The sequence below is a fragment of the Neophocaena asiaeorientalis genome, unplaced genomic scaffold, assembly GCF_003031525.2.
Source record: "Neophocaena asiaeorientalis asiaeorientalis breed wild unplaced genomic scaffold, Neophocaena_asiaeorientalis_V1.1 scaffold43, whole genome shotgun sequence".
In the NCBI taxonomy this organism is placed as follows: Eukaryota; Metazoa; Chordata; class Mammalia; order Artiodactyla; family Phocoenidae; genus Neophocaena; species Neophocaena asiaeorientalis.
The window spans coordinates 4,303,493-4,326,030 of record NW_020173674.1 but is presented as its reverse complement, the minus strand read 5'-3'; the positions used below and the strand labels follow the sequence as shown (position 1 = coordinate 4,326,030).

The window sequence follows — 22,538 nt, the reverse complement described above, 5'->3', positions numbered from 1 at the left end:
GCACAGGCGGGGCAGCAGGGTCTGGGGAGCAGACGCGCTCGGCCCACGGGCGGCCCCGGTGGCCTCCTTGTTCTCCGCAGGTGGTCCAAGATCTATTTCGTGTTGTGGTGGCTGGTGTCGTCTGTCATCTGGGTCAACCTGTTCCTGGCTCTGATTCTGGAGGTATCGGCGACCCTGCCCGGGCTCTTCTCAGTCGGAGTTGCTAACTTGCTGATGGGGGCCCACCCGGAACTTGGTCCAAAGAGGCCGTGCTGGGTTCGGGCAGCCCTGGTGGATTCAGGCTCCGTCCTCCCTTGGGGCTGCTCGCCCTGGCTGCTGGGGGCCTCTTGGAATGCTCCTGACCTTTGACCAGTGGGAGGGGGGCTGGAGGAGGGCTCTCAGGCATCTGCTCCCGTAGGAGCTGGTGGCCTTGGATCCTGGTGTCCAGGGTGGACTTCTCAGCCAGGCCGACACTGTGGGATTGGGGTAGGGGGACAAGGCTGGTTCCACGCAGGGCCCACGCCTACTGGCCACCCGTCCCTCCCTCCCTCTTGCCAGAACTTCCTTCACAAGTGGGACCGCCGCAGTCACCTGCAGTCCCTCACGGGGGACCTAGGGGCCACCTCTGAGGTGACCGTGGAGCTCCTGTTCAGGTGCGTGGAGCGGGGAGGCAGTGGGCGGGCGGTTGGTCCCCACGAGCCCGGGGTCTGCCTCTGCTCCTGCTGCGGGGCCGGGCCTCTGTCCTGCTCTCTGGTGAGCATCTTTCGGGAAGCACCCTCAGGTTCCGTTGGTCTCCAGGTGATTCTGTTGGTGGGTGTAGACAGGTGGCCCGAGGAAGCCTCGCCCTTCTCTTCTCCATGGTAACCTGGAGATTGTCCCTCTGCTGGTGCAGAGAAGTGACAGCCGTCCCAGAGTCAGCCCCGGGTGGTCAAACTGCCGTCTCTGAGCGTTTGCTGTGTTACAGCCACGCGGAGAGGTGTCCTCCCGGGCTTTGAGGGACGCCACGTAAGCATCCCAGAGGTGGACCTGAGTCCCCGGGGGGTGGTTCCGAGGGGCCCCTCGTCCCGAGCACTGACGGGGCTGCTTGCATCAGCTCTGCTCTCTGCTCCTCTGGAGGTGCCCAGGGCTCCCCATCCATCCTGTCCCCGATCCCGCAGGGATGTCCTGGAGGAGCCCACGGAGGAAGAGCTGACGGAGAAGCTGAGCCACCACCCGCACCTGCAGCTGTGCAGGTGACGTCCAGACGCCTTCCTGGCTGGGGCGGTGGCAGCTGATGCGGCCTCGGGATGGGTGCCGGCCGGGGGAGGAGGCGGCCGCGGCCCACTGGAGAGGCTTCTCCCTTGGGTAGAGCCACCGTGCGTGCCGACGCTGGGACACACGCAGGCCCTGGTTTGCAGCCGAGCTGGACCACCTCCACGGCCCCTCAGGCGCTGTCCATGCCACTTTCTTTTTATAAGCTGCTTCCCTGAGACTTATTTTTCTAAATATTGAAAGAGGGTGACTGGGAGGGAGATGCAGTGGCCCTCCCCCTGGGCCCTGGAATTTCCGTGGTGCCTTCACTGCTGGTGGCCTTCAGGGACCAGAGGCCCACGTGGGGCCCGCACAGGCCAACCGGCAGCTTTCCAGGGCATTAAGCTTGGGATCCTGGTTTTACATGATAAGAATCTGGACTGTGTTTTATTGTTTTATGACTCGTGTGAGTGCGATTGGGTGCGTTTCTTTATGGGTGAGAATGCCAGTCATCTTCATCAATAAGTCTTGCAAAGAAGGAGGTGGTCATCCTTATTCCGACACGACTGTGCTTCTCTGGAACGGGGCCACCCGGTCTCAGCCTGTCAGAAGCCAGTGCTGTGGTTGGACCAGCCCTTGTGGTTCGTACTGTGTTAGCAAGATGCCTTTCAGCAACCACCGTCAGGAAACTTTGAAAAAATAAAGGTTTATTACTTACGAGACCTGGAAATTACATAGTACACCTGGGGCCTCACAGTGAGGTCTCGGGTAGAGAGAGAGAGAGAGTATGGGCCTGGGGTTATGCTTTTGTTGGGGTCGAGGGTTTCAGGGGCTCACTCTTTATTGGTGAATTTAAAACATAAGAGCAGGAATTTAAAGCCAAGGAAGAAAAAAAAAAATGTGGTCCAAATGGTCAGTTATCAAACTCAACCAAGATTTCTAAAATAAAGGAGCCTCGGTGGAGGAAGGTGGCCTGGCTCTTTATCTCATCGAGCGGCTGCCAATGTGTTTATTCGAGATAGCCGTGTTTGAAGTTTACGCCTCTGCAATCAAAGCTTAAGACAGGTACTTGCATTACAGAAAAGAAGAAAACAACTGTCGGGGCTTAACACTACCCCGGGTATGGTGGTGTAGGTTGTGCGCTCTACAAGGGTACCTGGCTGCAAGGGTGTGTCCTGGCATTGACTGTCTACACCAGGAGGGGGGCACCTTTTTCTAATTTGCATAAAGACATGTATAAGTCAGCGGTGGCCCTACTTTGTGTGTCCTCAGGGTGTGTGACAGAGGGGGCTGGGGCGTGGAGGAGGGGGAAGTGAGCAGTGCTTGGCAGGCCACGTTGCCACTTGGTCTGCCATCGATCCAGGTTGATAAATGGGTTTCTCATTTCAAGGGCCAGTTCGAGTGGTTGGTGGTAGCTCCCGGCGGTTTTGTTGAGAAGGATTGGAATCTTCATGGGAAGGGGTGCTGGGATCTATTAGTGATGTCTGCTGTGGGCACTGAAGGGGAAATCAGGGTACAGGTGCCGACTCCACTGCAGGAAGTCATCTCAATCTTCCCCAGCTTGTCTGGGAAATGGGATGAGAGGAAGGCTTAACTAAAAAACGGCACTTCTAAAATGTCACGACATCCAACTGCTTGAGGTTTTCTAACGGCTGGTAACGTTTTGTGTGTCCAAGCACATTGGGTTTCTGGTCCCGGAGTTTTTCTGAAATTGTGGGCATTCCTCAGGTTTTGGGGACCTTTGTGGAGGTAGACAGGACTCTCCCAGACCTGTCCACCTGTGCAGGCTGCCTTCCTGGAAGGCTGGTTTTGGGTGGGGAGTCTCTCATGGAACATGGTTTGGAAGTGGATACCCAGCTTGCCTCAGCAAAGCCCTGCTCTTCTGGGGACGAGGGTGAGGCCTGTCTGGTCAGCTGCTGTTCCTTCTGGCTGTATGTCCACCCCCCACCCAGGTCTGAGCGCCATCTAGTGGTGGATTCAGGTTCAGTTGACCTGACTCGTGATCCCCAGGGGACAGCTCCTTGCTTTTCCCAGGCCCCCTGCAGGCCTGCTTTCTCTGTGACCCACCTGTGATCCGAGGCTGGGAGCCCGGCCTCACTGGGCTGCAAGCTTGTCCACCCAGAGTGAGCCTGGTTCTTGTGGGCGATGTGCCCTCTGCCCTGTCCTTGTGCCGGTCCCAGCTGAGGGTCCACCTCAGAGGGTCCACGTTCCATGTCTTGTGTGCAGAGAGGCCCCTCGGATTATGCTGTCCTGTGGCAGATAACTCCGGACAGCCCACGCTGGGCCCTGGGAGACGCGGGCTCTGCCCTCGGGGGGTGTGGGGGGCACGACTGAAGCCGCCGCTGGTGCCCGCCGTGCCGGTGCCTTCTGAACACAAGCTGGGGCACCCGTCCCTGCGTCAGTTCCCCGTGTCAAGTGGTGTCAGCCTCTGAGCCTTTGTCTGAATGGGAAGTAGGGCCGAATTCAAGGCCGAGCTGGGGCTTGGCTGCTCGTTAAGGGGGGCAGGGCTGGTGGGGGTCACCCGCTTTGCAGTGCTGCCGGTGTCCTCTGTCCCCAGCCAGGCGCTCCGTGGAACTCAGGAGGATATCACGGCCGCACCAAAGGTGCGTTTGACAGAGAACACATGCTTGCATTTCTCACCACACCCTTGCGGCCCTGGTGAGGTCTCCTGTTGTCTCCAGTGCTGCAGCGTCTCTGGTCACCCCCCAGCACTCTGGCTGAGTGCCAGGTGCAGGGGGCTCAGCCCTGTAGGACCCTGGGATTGCCCAGCACAGTGGCAGGAGTCGAGGACAGCGGGAGCTGCCGTGTCTGCCCTGATGAAGACAGAAGGAAGCAGGCTGGGAGGCGGCTGTGGCTGGAGGAGCCCTGGGTTAGGGGGTGAGGCGGGGCCTGTGTCTTCAGGGACCGGGGAGCCCTGGGCTGGGTGTTGGCAGGAAGTAGGTTGGAGACAGCCGGCCTGGTTGGGGGGGCAGGCCCGGGGGGAGGGGGAAGGGGTTGGCACCCACCTGGGAGCATGGCTGGAGCCGGAGGGCAGGGCTGTGGGGCAGCACAGGGGCACCGGTGGGGCGGGGTGGTGTGGGTGCCCGTGGCCTGGACCTTGGGCCCGGGGCTGCCCACAACAGAGAGAAGCCGCTGAGATCCCGCGTGCCGCAACTAAGACCTGACGCAGCCAAGTAAATAAAAGAAAAAGAAAAGATGCCATAAGGTAGGCCAGGCACAACCTGGGAGAAGGTATTTGTAACAGATATAACTGATCAAGGACTTGTATCTAGACCACGTATAGAGCGCCTACAAATTAGCAAGGAAAAGACAAACCAGTGAAAAGAAATGGGCTTGAACTGGCTTTTCACAGAAAAGCAAACTCCCAAGTCCAGCAAGTATGTGAAGAGACGCTCCATCTCACCGGTAATCAGTGACACGCAGAGTAAAACCACATGGCAATAATTTCACTGTCACTACAAGGTCAGAATTGAAGAAGTCTAACCAACTGAACGATTAGAACTTTTATCTATACGTGGAGGAAATTTAAATGGACTTAATCTGTCCGGAGAACAATTTGGCTTTATTTATTGTAGTTGAATACGACATACCTTATTCTCCTGCAAGGTACGCACTCAAGAGAACCCCCTGCCCGCCTGTGCCAGGTGGTAAAATGTCCAAAAGAGCAAAGCGAGCCCTGCGGAGAGATGGACGCGGCCCAGATGTCCCCGACAGAAGGCACATGACGCTGAGGTTTATTCAGGCGCGGTGAACACGGACGACCTCCAGCCACAGACGACTACGTGGCCAAGTCTTAGAAACGCGGCGTCGAGTGAACAACGCAAGTTCCGGGAGACTCTGTGCGGCACCGTATTATTTATAAAATTCAAAACCACACTTAAACCCTACAACGTGGGCATGTACACAATGGCAGTAGGATTACTGGAAAGTGAAACACGGGCAGCCTGTAATCCAGCAGAGGGGTCAGCGCTGCGGAGACGGGGGCAGAGTGAGAAGGACCATCTGGGTGATATGGGTGTGTAGTTAAACTCTATAATGTACACACATTTACGTACAGTAAGTCCCCTACGTAAAAGCAGCGGTATATAGCCGACTGTGTTAGTTGGGTACCTAGGCTGACTTCGTCGGACTTCATGAACAAATTGGACTTACGAATGCGCTCTCGTAATGGAACTCGTTCGTATGTAGGGGGACTTACCGTATATTCTTTTGTACATACCAAAATGTAATATATTAAAATGTAATAACGGAAGAGCACAAGAGGAGGGGAGTTGAAGACACAGGGTATGGGCAGCTCCCCCTGGGAATTTTGTTGCCAAGAGAGCAGAGACATGAGAGCGATGGTTGGAAGGCAGGGGGGTCGAGACAGCGTTGGTTATTTACGTGGGAGGAATTGTGTGGACTGTGGGGAAGATCCAGGGACGCAGGGGTGAGAAGGGGAGTGGCTGTAGCCTTGGCTTTGAGTGGGGGACAGGCGTGGCCCCCTGGACGAGGGCAGTGGGCAGCAGCGGGGGCATGGGGCAGGCTGGGGGGTTCTGTGCGCCCTAGAGGCGGCCAGCAGCATCTGTGTGGGGGGTTTCTGCCGGCCCCGCAGGCCCAGGTTCCTCGTGGGAGCAACAGAGGCCACTGAGGTCCCTTCCCGGGCCCCCTCCCACGTGCCGCCCCCCAGCCCTGGCAGCCGGGCAGGGTCCAGGCCCGGGGCCCGATCTGTCGGTGGAACCTTGGAGCGGAGTCCCAACAAGCGGGTGTGGGTCTTTCATGTGGTCTCCTCCGAATCTTGTCTTCCACCAAAACAGCCAGGGTTTGGTTTCGTGCCTTGCTGATAATTGGTGGTTCTGATTAAAACACGAGAACAATTCCTCGCTTAAAACAAAAAGGCGGAAGGCAGACGCGCTGTACCACTCTTAAAAACCAAAGAAGGGGGCGTGGGGCTCAGAACGCCCCTCACATCAAAGTGGCTGGCAGATGCTGCGTTCCCCCGGCCCTCTGATCACGTTCGGCCGAGCTATTCTCCTGGGAAACACAATCAGAGCCGCCCCAGGGCGGCCGGCCCACACCTGCAGGACCTGGGCGGCCCGGCTGCTGCCCCGGGTCCAACAGCAGTTGGCTAATCCGTGCCTGGGCCCTGCCACACCTGTCGCCAGGTGAGCCAGACCTGCCTAGCCTTTGCTTTTTCATCGCAGTTAACGGGCAGGAAGACGTGTGGGGATACGGGAGCTGCTGACAGCAGAATCCACGGCCGAGGCCATTCTACAGCCGCACCCGTTGCTGAAGCCTGTTGCCGGCTGAGGGCTGAGCGTCGGGCAGGAGTCTCTGCCATTGGCTCTGACCTGCGGGAGCCCCAGAATGCCCTGGAGGAGGGCTTGTTAACACCAGTCCTGGGCCCCAACCACACAGCATCCGGGGGCCTGGGAACCTGCATCCCTAAGAGTTCCCAGGTGATGCTGCTGCCGGTCCAGAGACCACAGGTAGAGAACTTCCCACCCCTTCCCTTGTTTGCTTTCTTTTAGCACGTATGTAACGAGCACACATAGCTGCTGTTGGTAAATTTTTAAAAAGCAACGTTTTGGGAGGGAGCTATGAAAGGACTCCTTTCTGGGGGGTCAGAATTGCCCAAACTGTCCGCTCTGGGCAGAGGATTCAGGGAAAGATGTCAGCTCAACAGGGCACACGTCTTGGTCAGCAGGGTCCAGGCAGATGGTGCCGCCCATCCTTGGCTCAGGGTCTGTGCCCTAACTGCATGACTGGCCGTGGAGAGCCGGCTGGACCCTGCGGGCCCCTCCCAGTCTCGGGTGGGCTGGGTGGAGTGGGCTGGGACAGCACCAAGGACCCCCGGGCTAGAAGTGGGGAGAGATGGGGGTCCAGCCACCCGCTCCCAGGTCCACAGTCCTGTGTTCTCACGCTGCCCCCTGCACTCCCTCTGCCCACAGTGGGGTGTTTCCACTCCCTCCTCTGTCCCCAGGGCCTGCAGTGCTTAGCTTACCGTGTAGCTGGCTCGTAGCCAACATCTGTGCGTGAAAGAATCCGCAGCTATTCACACCACCTAATGCGGGAGAGGACACGAGGAGTCCCGTGTCAAACACTAGCATTTGCTCTACAAATATGTCCTGGGGGCCACTATATACCAGAATGCAAACGGGGCAGCAGGAAACATGGGCAGCCACACTCAAGCCGGCAGCCAACAAGAGAAGTGGGAGAGAGAAGTGAAAGGGGTGAGAACAGAAGAGGCGGGGCCGGGAGGAAGAGAAGGGACTGCAAACGCACCTGAGGACCTTCTGCTGCTGCAGGCCAGCTCCGAGCTTCCTGGCAGCCTCTGGGAAAAGGGAAATGAGCCCCTACCCACAGCAGCCTCCCTAGCCTTGGTTTTGTCATCTGCGTGTTTCAGGGCTCACCGTGGGGGCCCCACGAGGTAAGGATGTGAAAACACCTCCTTTCAAGTCTGCGGAGCAGCGCACACGGAAGGCGTCAGCATTTTATTTCCCTTAAGGGAACCCTCAGGAGAATCATGGTACGGTGGTAATTAGTCACAATAAAAACCACGGTTTGAGTGCTTGCTCTCTGCAGGTGCTTTTCTGAGCACTTTACACTGGCTAGTTTAATCCCGAGAAGTCCCCAGCTGTGGCGCCCCTGACAGCTGGGGAAACTGAGGCAACAGAGAGGTTGGGTAACTTGCTCATGGCCACACAGCTGGTGATGGCGTTGCCTCCTCTCCTGGCCCAGGCTTGTCTCTGTTTCCATCCCCCTGTGCATCATTGGGGAATTCACAGAGCAAGTGCTGCAGCGCCAGTTGTAACTTGCAGGACTGGCAGCGTCACTGAGGCCCTGGTGGGCTCCGTGTGTCACCACAGGAGGTGGGAGGTGGCACGCGTGACGAGGTGACCTTCAGGACGCAGGCTGGGCTCCTTGTGACTTTCTCCCGTCTTAGCCACTATCCAAAGTAGCCCAGGGCACACGGAATCTAGGCCTGGATCTGCACCCCGCCTTCTGCACGCCGGGATGCATGGCTGGCCTTCCTGGGCACTGGTTCCCTCACTGGAAAAGGAGATGGGTGGGCGGCTGGAGAAATGACGTCTAGGAAGCCCTTGTGCTGGCTCAGGTACAGTATTTGCACTTCAGACACGTGCAAATAGCACTTCTGAGCTCTTTGTGGGTGGGGGTCATTGTCCTTGTCTTGCAAGTGGGGAAACGGAAGCACAAGAGATTCAGAGGCCCAAGCCCACAGGTGGCAAGGCCGAGTATGAGCCCCGGGCTGTCTCGGAGGCCAGGTGCTCTCTCAGCCTGCTGTCCTCACGGCTGTGGCCATGAATTTCTCATGTGTTGGCTCCTGGGTTTCCAGCCCTTGGCTCGACCACAATGACAGTGGGTCTTAGTGGACCACTGGCTTCTCTGTACTCATGTCCTCAGCTGTCAACGGGCCACTCGGCGAGCACCTTGTCACCCTGAGCTTGGCAGTGGCTGAGGCAGGGAGGGGCTCTGGGTGGGCCCCACCTGGAAGGGCTGAACCTTCCGTTGGGGATCCCTCTCCCCTCCCCCGGCCCAGTGCCGGGTACCCGGCGATACCTAGTGTATCACCTGTACTTGGACGTTTAGGAGCATCCTCAGAGGCCCCGTCAGCCCCCCCTCCTCCACCTGGGGACAGAGTCCAGGCCCCTGGGCTGGGTCACTGAGACCAGTAGGCTCCCTCTGTCTGGGAGTTTCACCCGCCCCACCTGTGAGCTTTCACGAGCTCCCTTTCTCACTTAGGAGAAAGACAGGGTCCAGCCCTGGACACAGACGGGGTCGTGAGGCACATCCAGGACACACGGTCAATTTAGCCTCACCAAAATTTCACAGGTTCTTAACGTAAAACAGAAAGAAATAGGACTTCCCTGGCAGTCCAGTGGTTCAGACTCCGCGCTCCCACTGCAGGGGGCACGGGTTTGATCCCTGGTCGGGGAAGATCCCGCATGTCGCATGGTACGGCCAAAAGAAAAAAAAGGAAAAGAGAAAGAAAAAAGAAAAAGACAAAACCAACCAACCAGAAAAACAACCAAAAAGAAAGTAAAACTCTGGCTCTGATAGTCAGTTTCCGAAGTCCATACAGGTGTCCCACCATTCAAGGGAAGGAGGCACGAAGGACCTTGTGTCCAAGGATGTGGACGGGCACAGGCTCGCGTGCTCTCCTTTCTTCTGCCCCACAACATTGCCTGGAGAAGGGTGCAGCAGGGGGAAGGGGGAGGGAGGAGGCTGGGGTGCTCCCAGCTCCACCGGACACATCCCGCGGTCCCTGCCGGAGCTCCGATACATGGTCACTGCTTTCTCCCGCCCAGGCTCTTCCTCCCTGATTTGCGGACGGAGGCCCTGCCCTGCAGTGGGCTCAGGGGAGAGGAGGCTCCAGGTGAAGGGCACGGGTTCCCGGGTGGATGAAGGTGCCACAAGTTCAGAGCTGACTCCTTGGGGCTCTGCTGGGTCCCTCCTACCCGTCCAGTGCCTCTTGTGACAGGTGCCATGCCCGTCCCCGGGAGTGACACTCGCCGCTGGAGACCCTTGTTCTCCCAGGGGTCCCTTTGGGCAGGTCTTCAAACGGCTCCATCCCAGCATCCTCTCCCCTTCCCGCATCACCCACACCTGGCCCTGGGAAGCCTCAGGTGGTCCTGGCCCCGCTGACTGGAGTCTGCGGGTGCTGCCATGCTGCTTTGGCCTCAGTGCATGGTCCCCAGTTGTGGGGTGCAGCCCTCCAGGGGACCCTGAGCTCAGGACAGGTGCGGTGTTGTCAGACGTGGGGAAGGGGTGCAGCACAGCAGTGCAAATCCTACCTACTCCCCCTCTGGGTGCTTTCTAGTCTCAAATGGACAAGGGGGCTTAAGAATCGGGGAGCTGGTTTTTATCCCTCTCCTTTGTCGATACTTTTTACATCCAAAGGGCTCCGACCTTGGGATGTCACGCCTCTTGGGTGCAGGTGGAAACATCATGTGTAGCATCCCCCACTGGTGTGTCTGCACAGAGGCAAACCCAGAAATTCTCGGGCTGGTGGGTCTTTCCTCTGGATGGCGGGAACGTGAGAGATGTTTAAAGAAAGGACTGAATGCCCACCCTTCCCTCCATACTATGTCCTGATTGTGGGAAAAGTAGGGGCAAACGGCTTTAAAATGAACTAGAAAGTTCTAGATTGGACAGAGGGTTAAAGCCTATAGCCCTCGTGATGCCAGTGTCCCTTGGGCACCTGCCAAAAACATAACCTAAAAAACACGGGGTGCAAGGAAACGATATTGAAAAGTTGCCAACAAAACAGCAACAGACCCACATGTGTGACAGAGCAGACCCGCAGCCTGTTTCGAGACATGGGTGAAAGTGGCCACAGTGAGAAATGTGCCTGTGGTTTCTGCTGATGACGGGCCGGTGGTCCTACCGTCACCCTGGCCTGTGTTCATATAGAAGGGAATGACACAATGGGGTTTGATTTTTTAAAAAATAAATTTATTTATTTGTCTTTGTTGCTGCGTGCGGGCTTTCTACAGTTATGGTGAGCGGGGGCTACTCTTCATTGCGGTGCACGGGCTTCTCATTGCGGTGGCTTCTCTTGTTGCGGAGCACGGGCTCTAGGCGCGTGGGCTTCAGTAGCTGTGGCGCGCGGGCTCAGTAGTTGTGGCTCGCGAGCTCTAGAGCGCAGGCTCAGTAGTTGTGGCGCACGGGCTTAGCTGCTCCGCGGCATGTGGGATCTTCCCGGACCAGGGCTCAAACCCGTGTCCCCTGCATTGGCAGGCGGATTCTTAACCACTGTGCCACCAGGGAAGCCCTCAGAGTTTGACTTTTCCCATGCACGTTCACAGGTGGAACCGTGGCAGGATTCTTCCCCGCGGTCGCTGAATTAGGATGGTGAAAAGTAGCTCAGTTCTGATGTTGGCCGTGGCTGGTGGGGGGCTGGCCCAGCCCCCTCTGCCGGGAGACCTCTCTGGTCCCCCCGCAGGAATGAACCCCCTCCCCAGTTCCTACTGCCCTTTCTCTCTGTTCCACCACTGACCCCACCCCTAAGTCACAGGTGGGTGTGGGCCTGGGAACGACATGTCTCATGTCTCCTCAATCCTAATAAGTAAAATGAGTCCCAGTAAACGTGGCACCCAGTGCAGCCCCAAGCAGGGCTCTTGTGCGTATGGGTTAGTGAGGCAGGAAGGGATGTTTTCTGGAATCATTTAGGTGGTCCCCAAACTTGAGCACATCTCAGGATGCCTGGAGGGCTTACAGAACACAGCTTGCTGGGCTCCACCCTGGAGTTTCTGATTCAGCAGGCCTGGGGAGATGGGCCTGGGAATTTGCATTTCTAACCAGTTCCTAGGGGATGCTTTTGCTGCTGGCTAGGGGCAGGACTCTGGGAGCCACTGGGGTTGTTCCCTTCCCTGGCACCACTGTAGGGAAGTCAGTGGTGACCCCTCCCAAAATATATGTCTGAGTCCTTACCCCTGGTACCTGGGAAGGTGCGCTAATATGGAAATAGTCTTTGCAGATGTGATTGTGTTAAGGATCTTGAGATGAAGCCACCCTGGATTGAAGGTGGACCCTGGACAGGATGAGGTGTCTGTACAAGGAGAGGAGAGGACGCAGAGACACATGGAGGAGAGGCCACGTGGCCACGGAAGCAAGGCTGGAGGGGTGTGGCCACAAGCACAGGGAAGCCTGGAGCCCCTGGAGGAAGGACCCTCCCCTAGAGCCTTTGGGAGGAGTGCCCAAAGCGCCGTTCGTGATACTTCGTCACGGCCACCCCAGGACACTCACGCAGCCCCTGACAATGTGCGAAGCGGCTGCAGCTCTTCTTTTTTGCTAAGCTTCTTGAGACCTCGGATCACAGGCTCCAGGTGGCCCAGACCCGTCCAGTGGGGCCAGTGCTCAAGGGAAAAAAGCAAAACAGATGATACTCTGTCCTGTTTCCCGCTGTTCTTAGGGAGGTGACCCAGAGCAACTTCTGGGACACATCTAGGCCCAAGCAGCCTGGGTCTGGCCCCAAGGGTGAGCCTGGGTGAGCCGGGAAGAAGATGTACGTTGTGACTTTCGGGGTCCAGGTACCACGGGAACAATCCACACAGCCTGCCCTGGGCCCTAAGGCAATGGGTCGACGTGTCAGGCCTGCGGCTGCGCGATGGAGGTGGGTGTTCCAGCCACCCGTGGGCTACCAGCCATCCTAGTGTGGCCCCATAAGCCACAGGGGTCTAGGGGACCTCCCAGGAGGCCCACTGACTGAGTGGGAGATTTGCTGACCCACAGCAGAGCACAGGTGACCATCTGGCTTGGAGGTCACACAGGCCAGGGCTTGACCCCAGCCCAGTAGGACCCTGCTCTGTGACGGGGCCCTTTCTCTCCTCTGGCCTTAGTTGCCCGGTGTGCGAGATAGGATGGAAGGGCTGCCTGTGAGCCTGGAGCGGGCACCTTGTCAAACCACCAGACACTCAGGTGACAGGAAATGCAGGTTCTTCCTCTGCCCCTGATGGCAGTGGGCTGGTGGTCCCACAGGTGACTTGCATACAGATGGGGGCTGGAGACAGAGGCCCTGGGCATCCAGAGGCAGGGCCCGGTAGAGGGCCAGGTAGGACACGCCTGGAGACGCTCCCCGGCATGTACGCAGTACCAGGGCTGGCCAGCGGAGGGCAGCAGAGCTCCAGCGACGGGGGTCCCCGGAGGCCTGGCCTAGACCACCCCCAGCCCCACCCCAACTCCAGCGCCGCCCCGCTCAGCCCGGGGCCAGGTGCCCCAGTCTGGAACTTTCCCCCCTTCCTTCTCTGCAAAGGGTCTCCTCCTCCCGCAGCCTTCCTGGCTCCCAGGCCCGTGCCGGGAACGTCCTCTGGCGGGCACTGCCTCCTTTAGGGCTCACTTGTCACTGCTTTAGCTGGTCTGAGGGACGCCAGGGGACCGGAGCGGTGGCAGTGACGTGTCTGGGCCGACAGTAAGCGCCCGCTGAATTTCAGGCTATGCGACGGAGGGCACCCTGGCCTGACGGTGGGGGGATGGCGTGACCACACTCGGCGGGCGGCGCCGTCCTGCGGGCAGCGTGGTGGCCCGGGCCTCTCTGGCCGCAGGAACCCCTCTGGGTGGGTCTGGAGTGACCCCGGTGCCGGGTCCGCCTGCCGGCCACTGCGGTGGCACCGTGGAGCCCCGTCTGCCCCGCAGGGGCACCGGAGGTGTCCACCTCAGCTGCCCGCAGGGAGAGTCTGGGTGCTGGGGGCGGGCAGTGAGGGCCCCTCCGTCGTGGCTGGAAAGACCTCGCACTTCTGTGGATGCTCGGTTCGTGCGGCCATATTTCCCAGGAACCTGGGTCTCGGGTGGGCTCCCCCCTCCCCCGCCTCCCCAGGTCTCTTCGGTGTGACCCCTCCCCACGGTGCCTTGAGTGTGGTATCTGTCTGTTGTTTGCCTTTCTTACCGGAATGTAAACTCCGCAAGGGCGAGGACTTTACTATATCCTCTGCCAAGTCCGCAGTGCCCAGAATACTGCTAGGCAAGTAGTGGGTGCTCTGTAAGCATCTACTGACTGACTGAATGAATGAATGGCGGCCTGACCCCGTGCCCCACCCTCAGGGCTGCCCCATCCCACTTCCGAGCAGCCGCGGGGCTGGGTGGAGGGGGACAAGGTGAGGTGAGAGGACGGAGGAAGCCCCCTCCTGGCACCCCGTTGTCCTGCCCAGGTCCCCCTCTGTGGGAGGTGTGGCCACTTGGCCCCGGGTGGGGTCAGGCGGGGTCAGGCGGGGAGAGGTCCCTGGTCGTCTGCCAGGGCTGTGTGTCCTGTGCTCAGATGTGGGATCTGCTCTGCCTCTCGCTGGAGAGGCTTGTTGTCACCTGGACTGGGGCCGAGTCACACCTGGTTGACAGAGGGACTCAAGTCTGTCTACTCTGGGCCCAGAGACCCCTGGGGGCTGACTGTCTCTGGCTCAACTCCTGTTCCTGCCCCCTGGAGCAAAAGACGGGGCTCCGTGAGGTGAGCCCAGGCCCTGGAGGCGTGGCTCAGTGGTGCCTGGGAGGTACCAGGATGTAGCTAGGACGATGGACCACGAGGAAACAAGGGGACAGATCCCAACTCTTCTCTGTCCAGGGCCAGCAACCTCCCACCCCAGAGGCTGGAAGAGGTTCTGGCTCACCATCTGTGCTCCAGGGAAATCAACAAGGAGGGGAGTGAAAGGGACCCGAGCTCACATTCTTGGAAAAACGGTTAAATAAACCTCTGGGGGCTCGGCCCGCATCAGGGCAGACGGGTGCCTGCCAAGGGCGTCTCTCTTTGCCCCCAGAGGCTCATGCGTTCTCATTTCTGTCTTATAGAGGAGGGAACCGGGGCTGAGAACATTCCAGAACACCTCCCCCCAGCATCAACACCCCACCCCCTGTGCGTGCCTGTCTGGCTGCTTCCGGAAACCGAAGTGTTGGCCGCTTATGTTGGGGATTGTCCAGGGTTAGAGGTCACCCCAGTGAGACTGATTTTCGCTCAGAAGGAGGGGGATATTGTTACCATCAGAGGTGTCCAGAGGTGTCGTGGGGTGAGGAGCTTGAGGGAAACGGGCTGAGTCCCTTCCAGAGCCCGACCCGTGCTGGCAGGGGCAGGAGACTGGCCGGCACTGGTTTCTCAGGGCTGGGAGACCCCGCTCTGGGAATGCTCTCACCCTGATCAGATGCCTTTAGCACTGTTTTGAGACACGAGGAACGTGTTTGGGGGTGCTTGGGACCGGATGGTCTCGCTTTCCGCCGGGTACGTAATTCTGCCACATAACTGAAGGGCAGTGACTGCTTGACCACGTGGCCGCGAAGGTGTGCAGGACGGAGCTCTGCCCCTGCCTGTCGGGTGGACCGCGGCGGGGGAGGGGGGCTGTGGGTGGGGGTGAGGCCACCCAGGCTGGAGAAGGGCCCCTACTGGGTCCTGGCAGGAGGATCAGCCGTCCTTCGTGGACTGGGACCTGTGCTCCTTGGGGGAGAGTCCTGGCTCCTGTTTCTCTTTCTCCAGAACCAAGCTCACCCACATCCCCAGTCAACTGGTAACGTGGCAGGAAGAGAAAGGTCACGTGGCAGCGCGGAAGCTGACCTGCATGACTCCTCCTCCCGGAACACAGGGTGCTGGGGTGAAGTACTACCTTCCTGGGAGGCTGGAGCAAAGCACCACAACTGGGTGGCTTTAAACAACAGAGGTTTCTCCTCTCACAGCCTGGAGGCCAGGAGTCCTAGATCAAGGCGTTGTCGTGGCCACTCTCCCTCCGAAGGCGCTGAGGGTGCTTCCTGCCCTTTCTAGCTTCTGGGACCCCACCGGCAATCCTTGGCTTGTGGCTGCATCCCTCCAACCTCTGCCTTGTCTCCACGTGGCTGTCCCTCTGTCTGCGTTCTCTCTTCTAATAAGGGTGCTACTCATTGGCTTTAGGGCCCACCCTAACCCAGGTGACCTCATCTTAGTTACATCCGCCAAGGCCCTGCTTTCAAATAAGGTCACGTGCTGAGGTTCCGGGGTGGGGGGACGTGAATGAACCCAGCAGAACTTCCAGTGGCCGCATGCTGGGCACAAGGGGACTCAACGTGGAGGGGCTGCAGGAATCAGGGCTGGAGTTTGGTGCCCAATTTGGGCTCCAACGCCGGCCTGGCCGTTTGGTAGCTGTTTGGTCTTGGTGAGTTACTGACCCTGCTTGGCCTCAGTGTCTGTGTCTGTAAAATGGGTCTGCTGACGTCACCACCACACTGACGTCAGTGCCCGATTCTCTGAAGGAAATGGAGAGGACAGAGAAGAGACGGTGACTGTGGGACCGTCACAGGAACAACGTCCTCGGGAATGGCCGTGGGTCACGTCCTGCCGCCCGGTGGCTGCACACACCCCTCGTACCTCGGTTGTCTCATCTGCAGGACAGGATAACGATCATGCCCACCTGGCCGGCCTGCAGTGAGGATGGACCAGAGACCGGCAGGAAGCCCCCTCCTCGCCACGGCCCCCAGTGCCTGGCCCAGGGCCGGTGCTCAGCACAGACCAGCCTCACTGAGTGTGTGGCTCGGGTCCCGGCCCCTGGAGATGGTCAAGGAGAGTCTTGCGTACCTTGTCTCTCTCCCGGATACTTTGGTCCAACGTAGGTTTTATTGACATTATTAATGGTGAGTGCCAACAGGACGAACCTGGGAAACTGTTATAATTATCAGATACCTTTAGAGATGAATTGTCCTAGGAGGGTGGCACAGGTGACGTTGGGAGTGGGAAATGCAGGCTTTCTCGGAATCAGCGACATCCCAGAGTCTTTCCTCGGATGCTGGGCTGCTAGGACGCTGGGCCGTGCGGTGCCCACCACCAGAAGACAAATGTGGGCAGCGTGACCACCAGGCTGCCAGCGCCCCCGCCGCATGGCGAAAAGCAAGCCTCTGTTTGCACCTAGTCTCCTCGTTCAGAAACGGGGCCCCGTGGAGAGGAATTCACTTTTTGTTGGTTTTACGGTAGCCCCTCGTGCCTGTATGACCGTCTTTCCTTCTCGATGCCGACGCCACGTCAGCCGGCAGGGTCTCCCTTCCCTCTGGCTTCACACCCCCTCGCTCTGTGCCTCTCTGCCAAGTAGCTAATGATCCCACACGGAGTGGGGTGCTGGGAAAGCTCCCGTTTGAGGGGACCCCGCAACCATGGAGGGTTGCATGGGTCCGGGGCACCCCACCCCCGTGTGGTCATCTGGGTCAGACAACCCTGGCCTCGCCGGCCCCTGGTGCCCTGTGGCTCGCTCACCTGGCCCAGAGAAGCGGGGACAAGCAAGAGAGGGGCTTTGGATCTCAGGACGGCTGGTACTCTTGCCAAGAGCCCCAGACGGCTCTGCCTGGCTTGAGCCCAAGCCAGCCTCTCAAAGGGCAGCTCCTTCGAGAGACGTTTGGGAAACACCTTTGACAAATGGCTTTGTGCAGAGGCCTGGAGGGCTGTGGACCCAGCCCCAGGGCTCCTCCTTGGCTACCAGCCTGGGTCCCAGGATGCAGGGCCATCTGGCAGGTTCAGAACCTGCGCCAGGCCCCGACATTCCTGCGTGGCGGCCCCAAGGCCCCCCACCGTGTGCAGCCACTGCCCATTGATGTCAGCCACAGCCCTCTGGAGCCTTAGTGCACTTGGGGTGGGAGGGGGCTGGGCTTCCCTGGCGGCAACCTGGAAACGTGTGTGAAAACCAAAAGAGGTGCCACCACCTACTCCGGGGCAGCGAGGCTCCATCGGGCCACTTACAGGCTCTCAGAGCCTGGGCCGCGGATGGGGCCTTAATTTGTCTGTGTCCCGTTCAGCCAGGCTGGCCGTGGTTAACAAGGGGCCATCGCAAATGTTTCCTCGTAAGCGGGCTTTAAGGAAACGTTTGCGCACGGAGCACTTTCCCACAGCCCGGGGACAATGTGCTGTCCCTTGCCAAGGATCCCTTTAGCCATCCTCAACTTTCCCGTGGCTGGAGGTGGGCCTGGAGCCCTGCCAGAACCGCTCTGCCAAGCCGCCTCCATTGGTCATTATCAGGAAGTGTGTGATTAATATCTGACGTTGAGAGAGGCCGGCGCTTGGCTGGCGGGAGCGCCCCACGGCCGAGGAGCTGGCGCTCGGAGGCCCCGCTCTGTGTGCAGGGTCTGGGAGGACCACCGGCTGGCAGGTGGCATGAGTGACCATGGCCGTGTGAACTGGCCGCCCAGCCCAGCTCCCGGCCCTTTGAAGCATTTCCAGGTCGCCCGGCTCGGTACACCCAGTGCGGAGCTGTGCATTTCCAGTCCATCTAGATCCACAAAGCAAACCAAACTGTCCAGTTCCCCCGAGGCCTGCTGGCCTGGCCTCCAAGGGAGGCCTCTGTGGGAAGGTGCCCCTGGGCGGTTCTCTGAGCCTGTTTGAGCCTCCTGCCGGCCCCGCCCGTGGACACAGGCCCCCTTCTCACCATCATCCTGCCTGGGGCCACTCGGAGGCCACAGCTACCGGGCCAGCCCTTGCTCACGAATGGGACAGCGACAACATCTGGCTGTGGGGGACCTGGCCACAGAAAGACGGGGGGACGGCAACCAGCGGCGATGGGATTTTCAAGGACCGCAGCCCCTGGGCGGCAGAAGGAGGACCCCGTGGATGGTTCAAAGGGCGGGTCCAGGCGGAGGGGAAGAAGGGGACGTGTGGCTGGGGAGGGGGTACAGGGAGGCCTGTCTGCTCAGTGAAGCTGATGGGCGGTGGGTGACGCCTCAGGTGAGTGGGTTTCCGGACAGGCAAGCCCCGCACGTTCTTGGAACAGGAGAACTTTAACGTAGGAAGGGCCTTTGGGGACCTCTGCCTCAGATCTCCGATACTGGGGAAGCCAAGACCCGGGGACGCAGGGAGGACCCCCGGGCACCGTGCCAAGAGCTCATTTGGGAGGGTCCTCAGGCCCCTCACAGTGGGTGCCTCAGGGCCTGGGACACTGTTTGTGCTGGAACTTCAAGGACGCCCCTGCCGTTGACGCAAGTGTTTGCTGAGCCCAGGGTTTGCTAAGCACCACATCAGCACTGCACCCTCCTGGGATGCTGTGGTGAACATGGCAGGTGCGGCCCCTGCCCGGATGCTGCTCTGGGCGACTCGGCCTCTTCCACATCAGGCCACATCCAGGCGACAGGGTTCCTGCGGTCCCCACCCCTCAGCCCTGTGGAAGGGTCACACCTGGTCATGCTCACCTTCCCCATTGGGGCTTTTTTTTTTTTTTTTTGCGGTTCGCCGGCCTCTCACTGTTGTGACCTCTCCCATTGTGGAGCACAGGCTCCGGATGCGCAGGCTCAGTGGCCATGGCTCACGGGCCCAGCCGCTCCGCGGCATGTGGGATCTTCCCGGACCGGGGCACGAACCTGTGTCCCCTGCATCGGCAGGCGGACTCTCAACCACTGCGCCACCAGGGAAGCCCCCCGTTGGGGCTTTTGTCCAGGATGTTTGTAGTGACCCCAGAAAGATGTACCTGAGTCCCCCTGCCCCCCAGGAACCTGTGAATGTGACCTTATTTGGAAAAGTGTCTCTGCAGATGTAACCAAGTTAAGGGATCACACGCGTCCTCAGAAGAGACAGAAGAGGGGAGAATGCAGAGAGAGGGGAGCCCTGTGGAGAAGAAGCAGAGGCTGGAGGGACGCAGCCACAGCCCAGGGCTGCCCGGAGCCTCCAGAAGCCCCCAGAAGCTGGAAGAGGCAGGAAGGACCCTCCCCTAGGGGCGGAGCATGGCCCTGCCCACATCTTGATCTCAGACTCTGGCCTCCAGACTGGGAGGCAATTGGTTTCTGCTGCTCTGAGCCCCCACTTTGCGGTCGCTTGTGACTGCCGCCCCAGGACACGCACACACTCCCTCTGGCTGACACGCACCCTCTCGTGCACCTCTTGGGTCTCAGCCTTGCCCCACTTCCGGAGAGAGGGGCGCCCTACTGCCCTCCGAGCGCCCACCTAGGAACCCCACGCCAACCCGCGACCAGGCACTTCCCTATCACCGATGGATCCGTGTGGAGTCATTTACTGACCACTCTTATTAGTTCGATTATTATTCAGTGAATGAGTGAATGAATAACTCCTCATCCGTCTATCCATCCATCCACCCACCCATCCATCCACTGAAGTGCCCACTGGGTACCAGGGCTGCGGGGACAGCTGGCAACGGGACAGACAGGAGCACCTGCTTCTGCGGGTGTTCTAGTAGGGGGTGAGTGGGCGGAGAGAAGCAGAGGAACTGTCTGGTGTGTCCGACAGTGTTGGGGGTTCAGGCCAGGCCAAGGGTGCTGCCGTTTTCAGTGCGTCAGGGAAGGGCCATCTCAGCAGAGGCCTGTGGGAAGGAAGGGTGGAGATCTGGGGGAAGAGCCGGGGGAAGCAGCATATGCAAAGGCCCTGAGGGGGTCTTGCCTGGTGCGTCCAGGCTCACCGAGGAGGCTGCGTGGGGGGCAGAGGTACTCTGGGGTGTGAGGGATCACCGGCTGACGCAGGGACTTTGTGGGAAAGGGAGACGGGGAGCCCCTGCAGCGTTCGAGCGGAGGAGGGATGGGGGCCGATGCACATTTTTAATGCTGTCCCTGATGGCTGGGACATCCGCTGCCTGTGAGCTGGGCAGTCTGGAGGTGAGTGTCCACAGGGGCCGCTCATGACCCTGGGCTCCAGAACGTCTCTGAGATGTCAGGACAATCCCTTTAACCAGGCACCAGAAACGATTGAAACCAAAGCTGGGAGGGGTGGCCATTTCCTTGTTTACTTAAAGGCAGGGTCAGGCTCAGCGCCAACCAGGAGCCGAGAGGTAGTGCTGGGACCAGGGTAGTTCTGTTTACAGGGCTCTGCCATGTTTAAAGGAACCTCTGAGCGGGCTTCTCTGGAGAACATCAGTCCCTTCAGAGTCTCAGCTCAATCAATCAATCTCCTGTGTACCGGGCACTGCACTGGCATTGCATGCTACCAAACAATCCTTGCCACTGCCCCATGGTACGCCCTTCTTACAGATGAGGATCTGGAGGCTTGGAGAGGACCATCCACTCATTCATCCATCATCCATCCAACCGTCCATGCATCCACCTGTCCATCCATATCCATTCAATTATCCACCCATCCATCCCTCCATCAAACATCCATCCATCCATCCACCTGTCCGTTCATTTAATCATCCATCCATCTATCCCTCCCTCTCTCCCTCCCTCTGCTTTCTATGGCAAACAGCCTTCTGGACCCTGGGGATACACGACAGACCTGGTCCCTTCTCTCACCACTGAATGGTAGCCAAAGACACTGAACACATTATTACACAAATAAGAATTGCACTAGAATTCTGAGGATCACACCCGTGAGGGAGGATGCAGCTCTCACTGAGGGTGTAACCACGGACCCGCCTCTGGTAGTCAGAGTGGGCTTCTCTGAGGAAGAGAGCTGAAAGTGGGATGAGTCGCGGAAACTGGTCAAGGGAGTGGAGCAGGGGAAGAGGACGCGCAAGGCCTCTGAAGCAGGAAGGCCTTGGGGAGGTGGGAAGAACAGAGCGAAAACCAGTGTGTAGGGGGGAGGGGAGTGGGGGACCGGCCCCGCCTCAGATCGGGGGTCCCTCTCCTGCACCTCCTGGATGCCTCTGACTTCCCGGGAGTCCGTCAATCACTCGGGTGGCGCGGGCTGTTCCAGGTCTGTTTCGCAGTCTTTGCTTTCTCAGAAGGTCGCTTTGAAAGGGGGCCTCAAGGTCAAGATGGGCACTTGGAGGCTTTAGAAGCCGAAGCAGTTTCATTTGGGCCAAGTCAGCTGAGGGAGCACGTGGGCCTAAGTTTAGGCAAGTCTGTGCTGAACTGGGTTCACACGCTCAAAGCTCCCCTGTTTGTTAATGGTACAATCTGTTCAGACCTTTGGAACATTCCTCAGCTTTTATTTAATGTAGGAAGAATCATTTCTGGAATTAGCATATAAACTGGCACAGGTCAGCAGCTCTGCAGAAAGCCCTTTCCCCGGGTGTCAGCTGCAGAACCGGAGGCCCGAGAGGGTGTCCAACTATCTAAGCCCCCCACTCCCGCCGCTTGCCTTTGAGGGACTGGCACACGCTCGGTTCAAACGACTCCAGGCTGTCTCCCCAGATGACAGCCTGGGAAAGGATACCTGTCCCCCGAGCAGTGCCACAGGGGAGAGGGGTCTCGTCCAGCGAGGGGAGGTGTGAGCTGAGGACGTGGGAATCTTCTCCAGATAAGTGGTCTGCCCCCAGGGATGGTCCCCCATGGGCTGCTTCTAGAGCAACGTTACCGAAAGGGGAGACCGAGAAGTGTCCACTCCCTCGCTGTCATGTCTAGTCTGGTCGGGGGCAGATATTTTATACATTTTATGGCCCTATTAGTTCTCGGTCTTTTGGAGAGGGGTGACCGGTTGATCATTAACCGTTTGCTACGTGTGGCATTCCAAATTCTGGTCCAAGATAGCTCAGTCCAGCGTGCTGATTCCGCCTACCCATTGGGCCATGGCTGGGCGGACCTGCCTTCCTGCAGCGGGCGGGGCAAATTCCCCTGATGCCAGGGGCCGGGGCCCTGGCTGTGCCCTTCCCAGCTCCCTCGGGCTCTGGCATAAATGCGTAATTGGCCTTTTTGGCAGTCCCGCTGCCCCATGAACCCTCCACCCCCCATCGTCTGCCCAAGGCTGTGAGCACCCACCCCGGGAAAACACAAACGATCTAATTCTAGTGGTCCCACTTCTGCTTATTGCATCCTGGACCACGATGGGGCTGGGGCTCTCTTCTCAAAAGCTCAGCCTCCGGGCCTGGCCTGGGACATTGCTCTATCTTCCTTGTAGACCGTTTTCGACGTTCTCTCCCTGCAGAAAATTCCTGCCAAAGGGCAGCTTTTGTCGTGTTGAAAGTCTCCCAAATCGGCTTCTTGCATACCAAGAATCGGGCAGCCTGGGGGGGCAGTGGGTGTTAGCGGAC

General features: G+C 59.0%; 1 protein-coding gene across 1 annotated transcript in view; it reads left to right on the top strand.

Annotated features, from left to right (window-relative positions):
* Positions 1-2,453, top strand: part of TPCN2 (two pore segment channel 2) — a 32,813-nt gene extending 30,360 nt beyond the window's left edge. Inside the window, exons 24-26 of the mRNA XM_024749332.1 lie at positions 81-162; positions 538-632; positions 1,137-2,453. Coding sequence (XP_024605100.1) covers positions 81-162; positions 538-632; positions 1,137-1,215 — 256 coding nt within the window. The 3' untranslated portion in view covers positions 1,216-2,453. The remainder of the gene's footprint in view (positions 1-80; positions 163-537; positions 633-1,136) is intronic.
* The last annotated feature ends 20,085 nt before the right edge of the window (positions 2,454-22,538 follow it).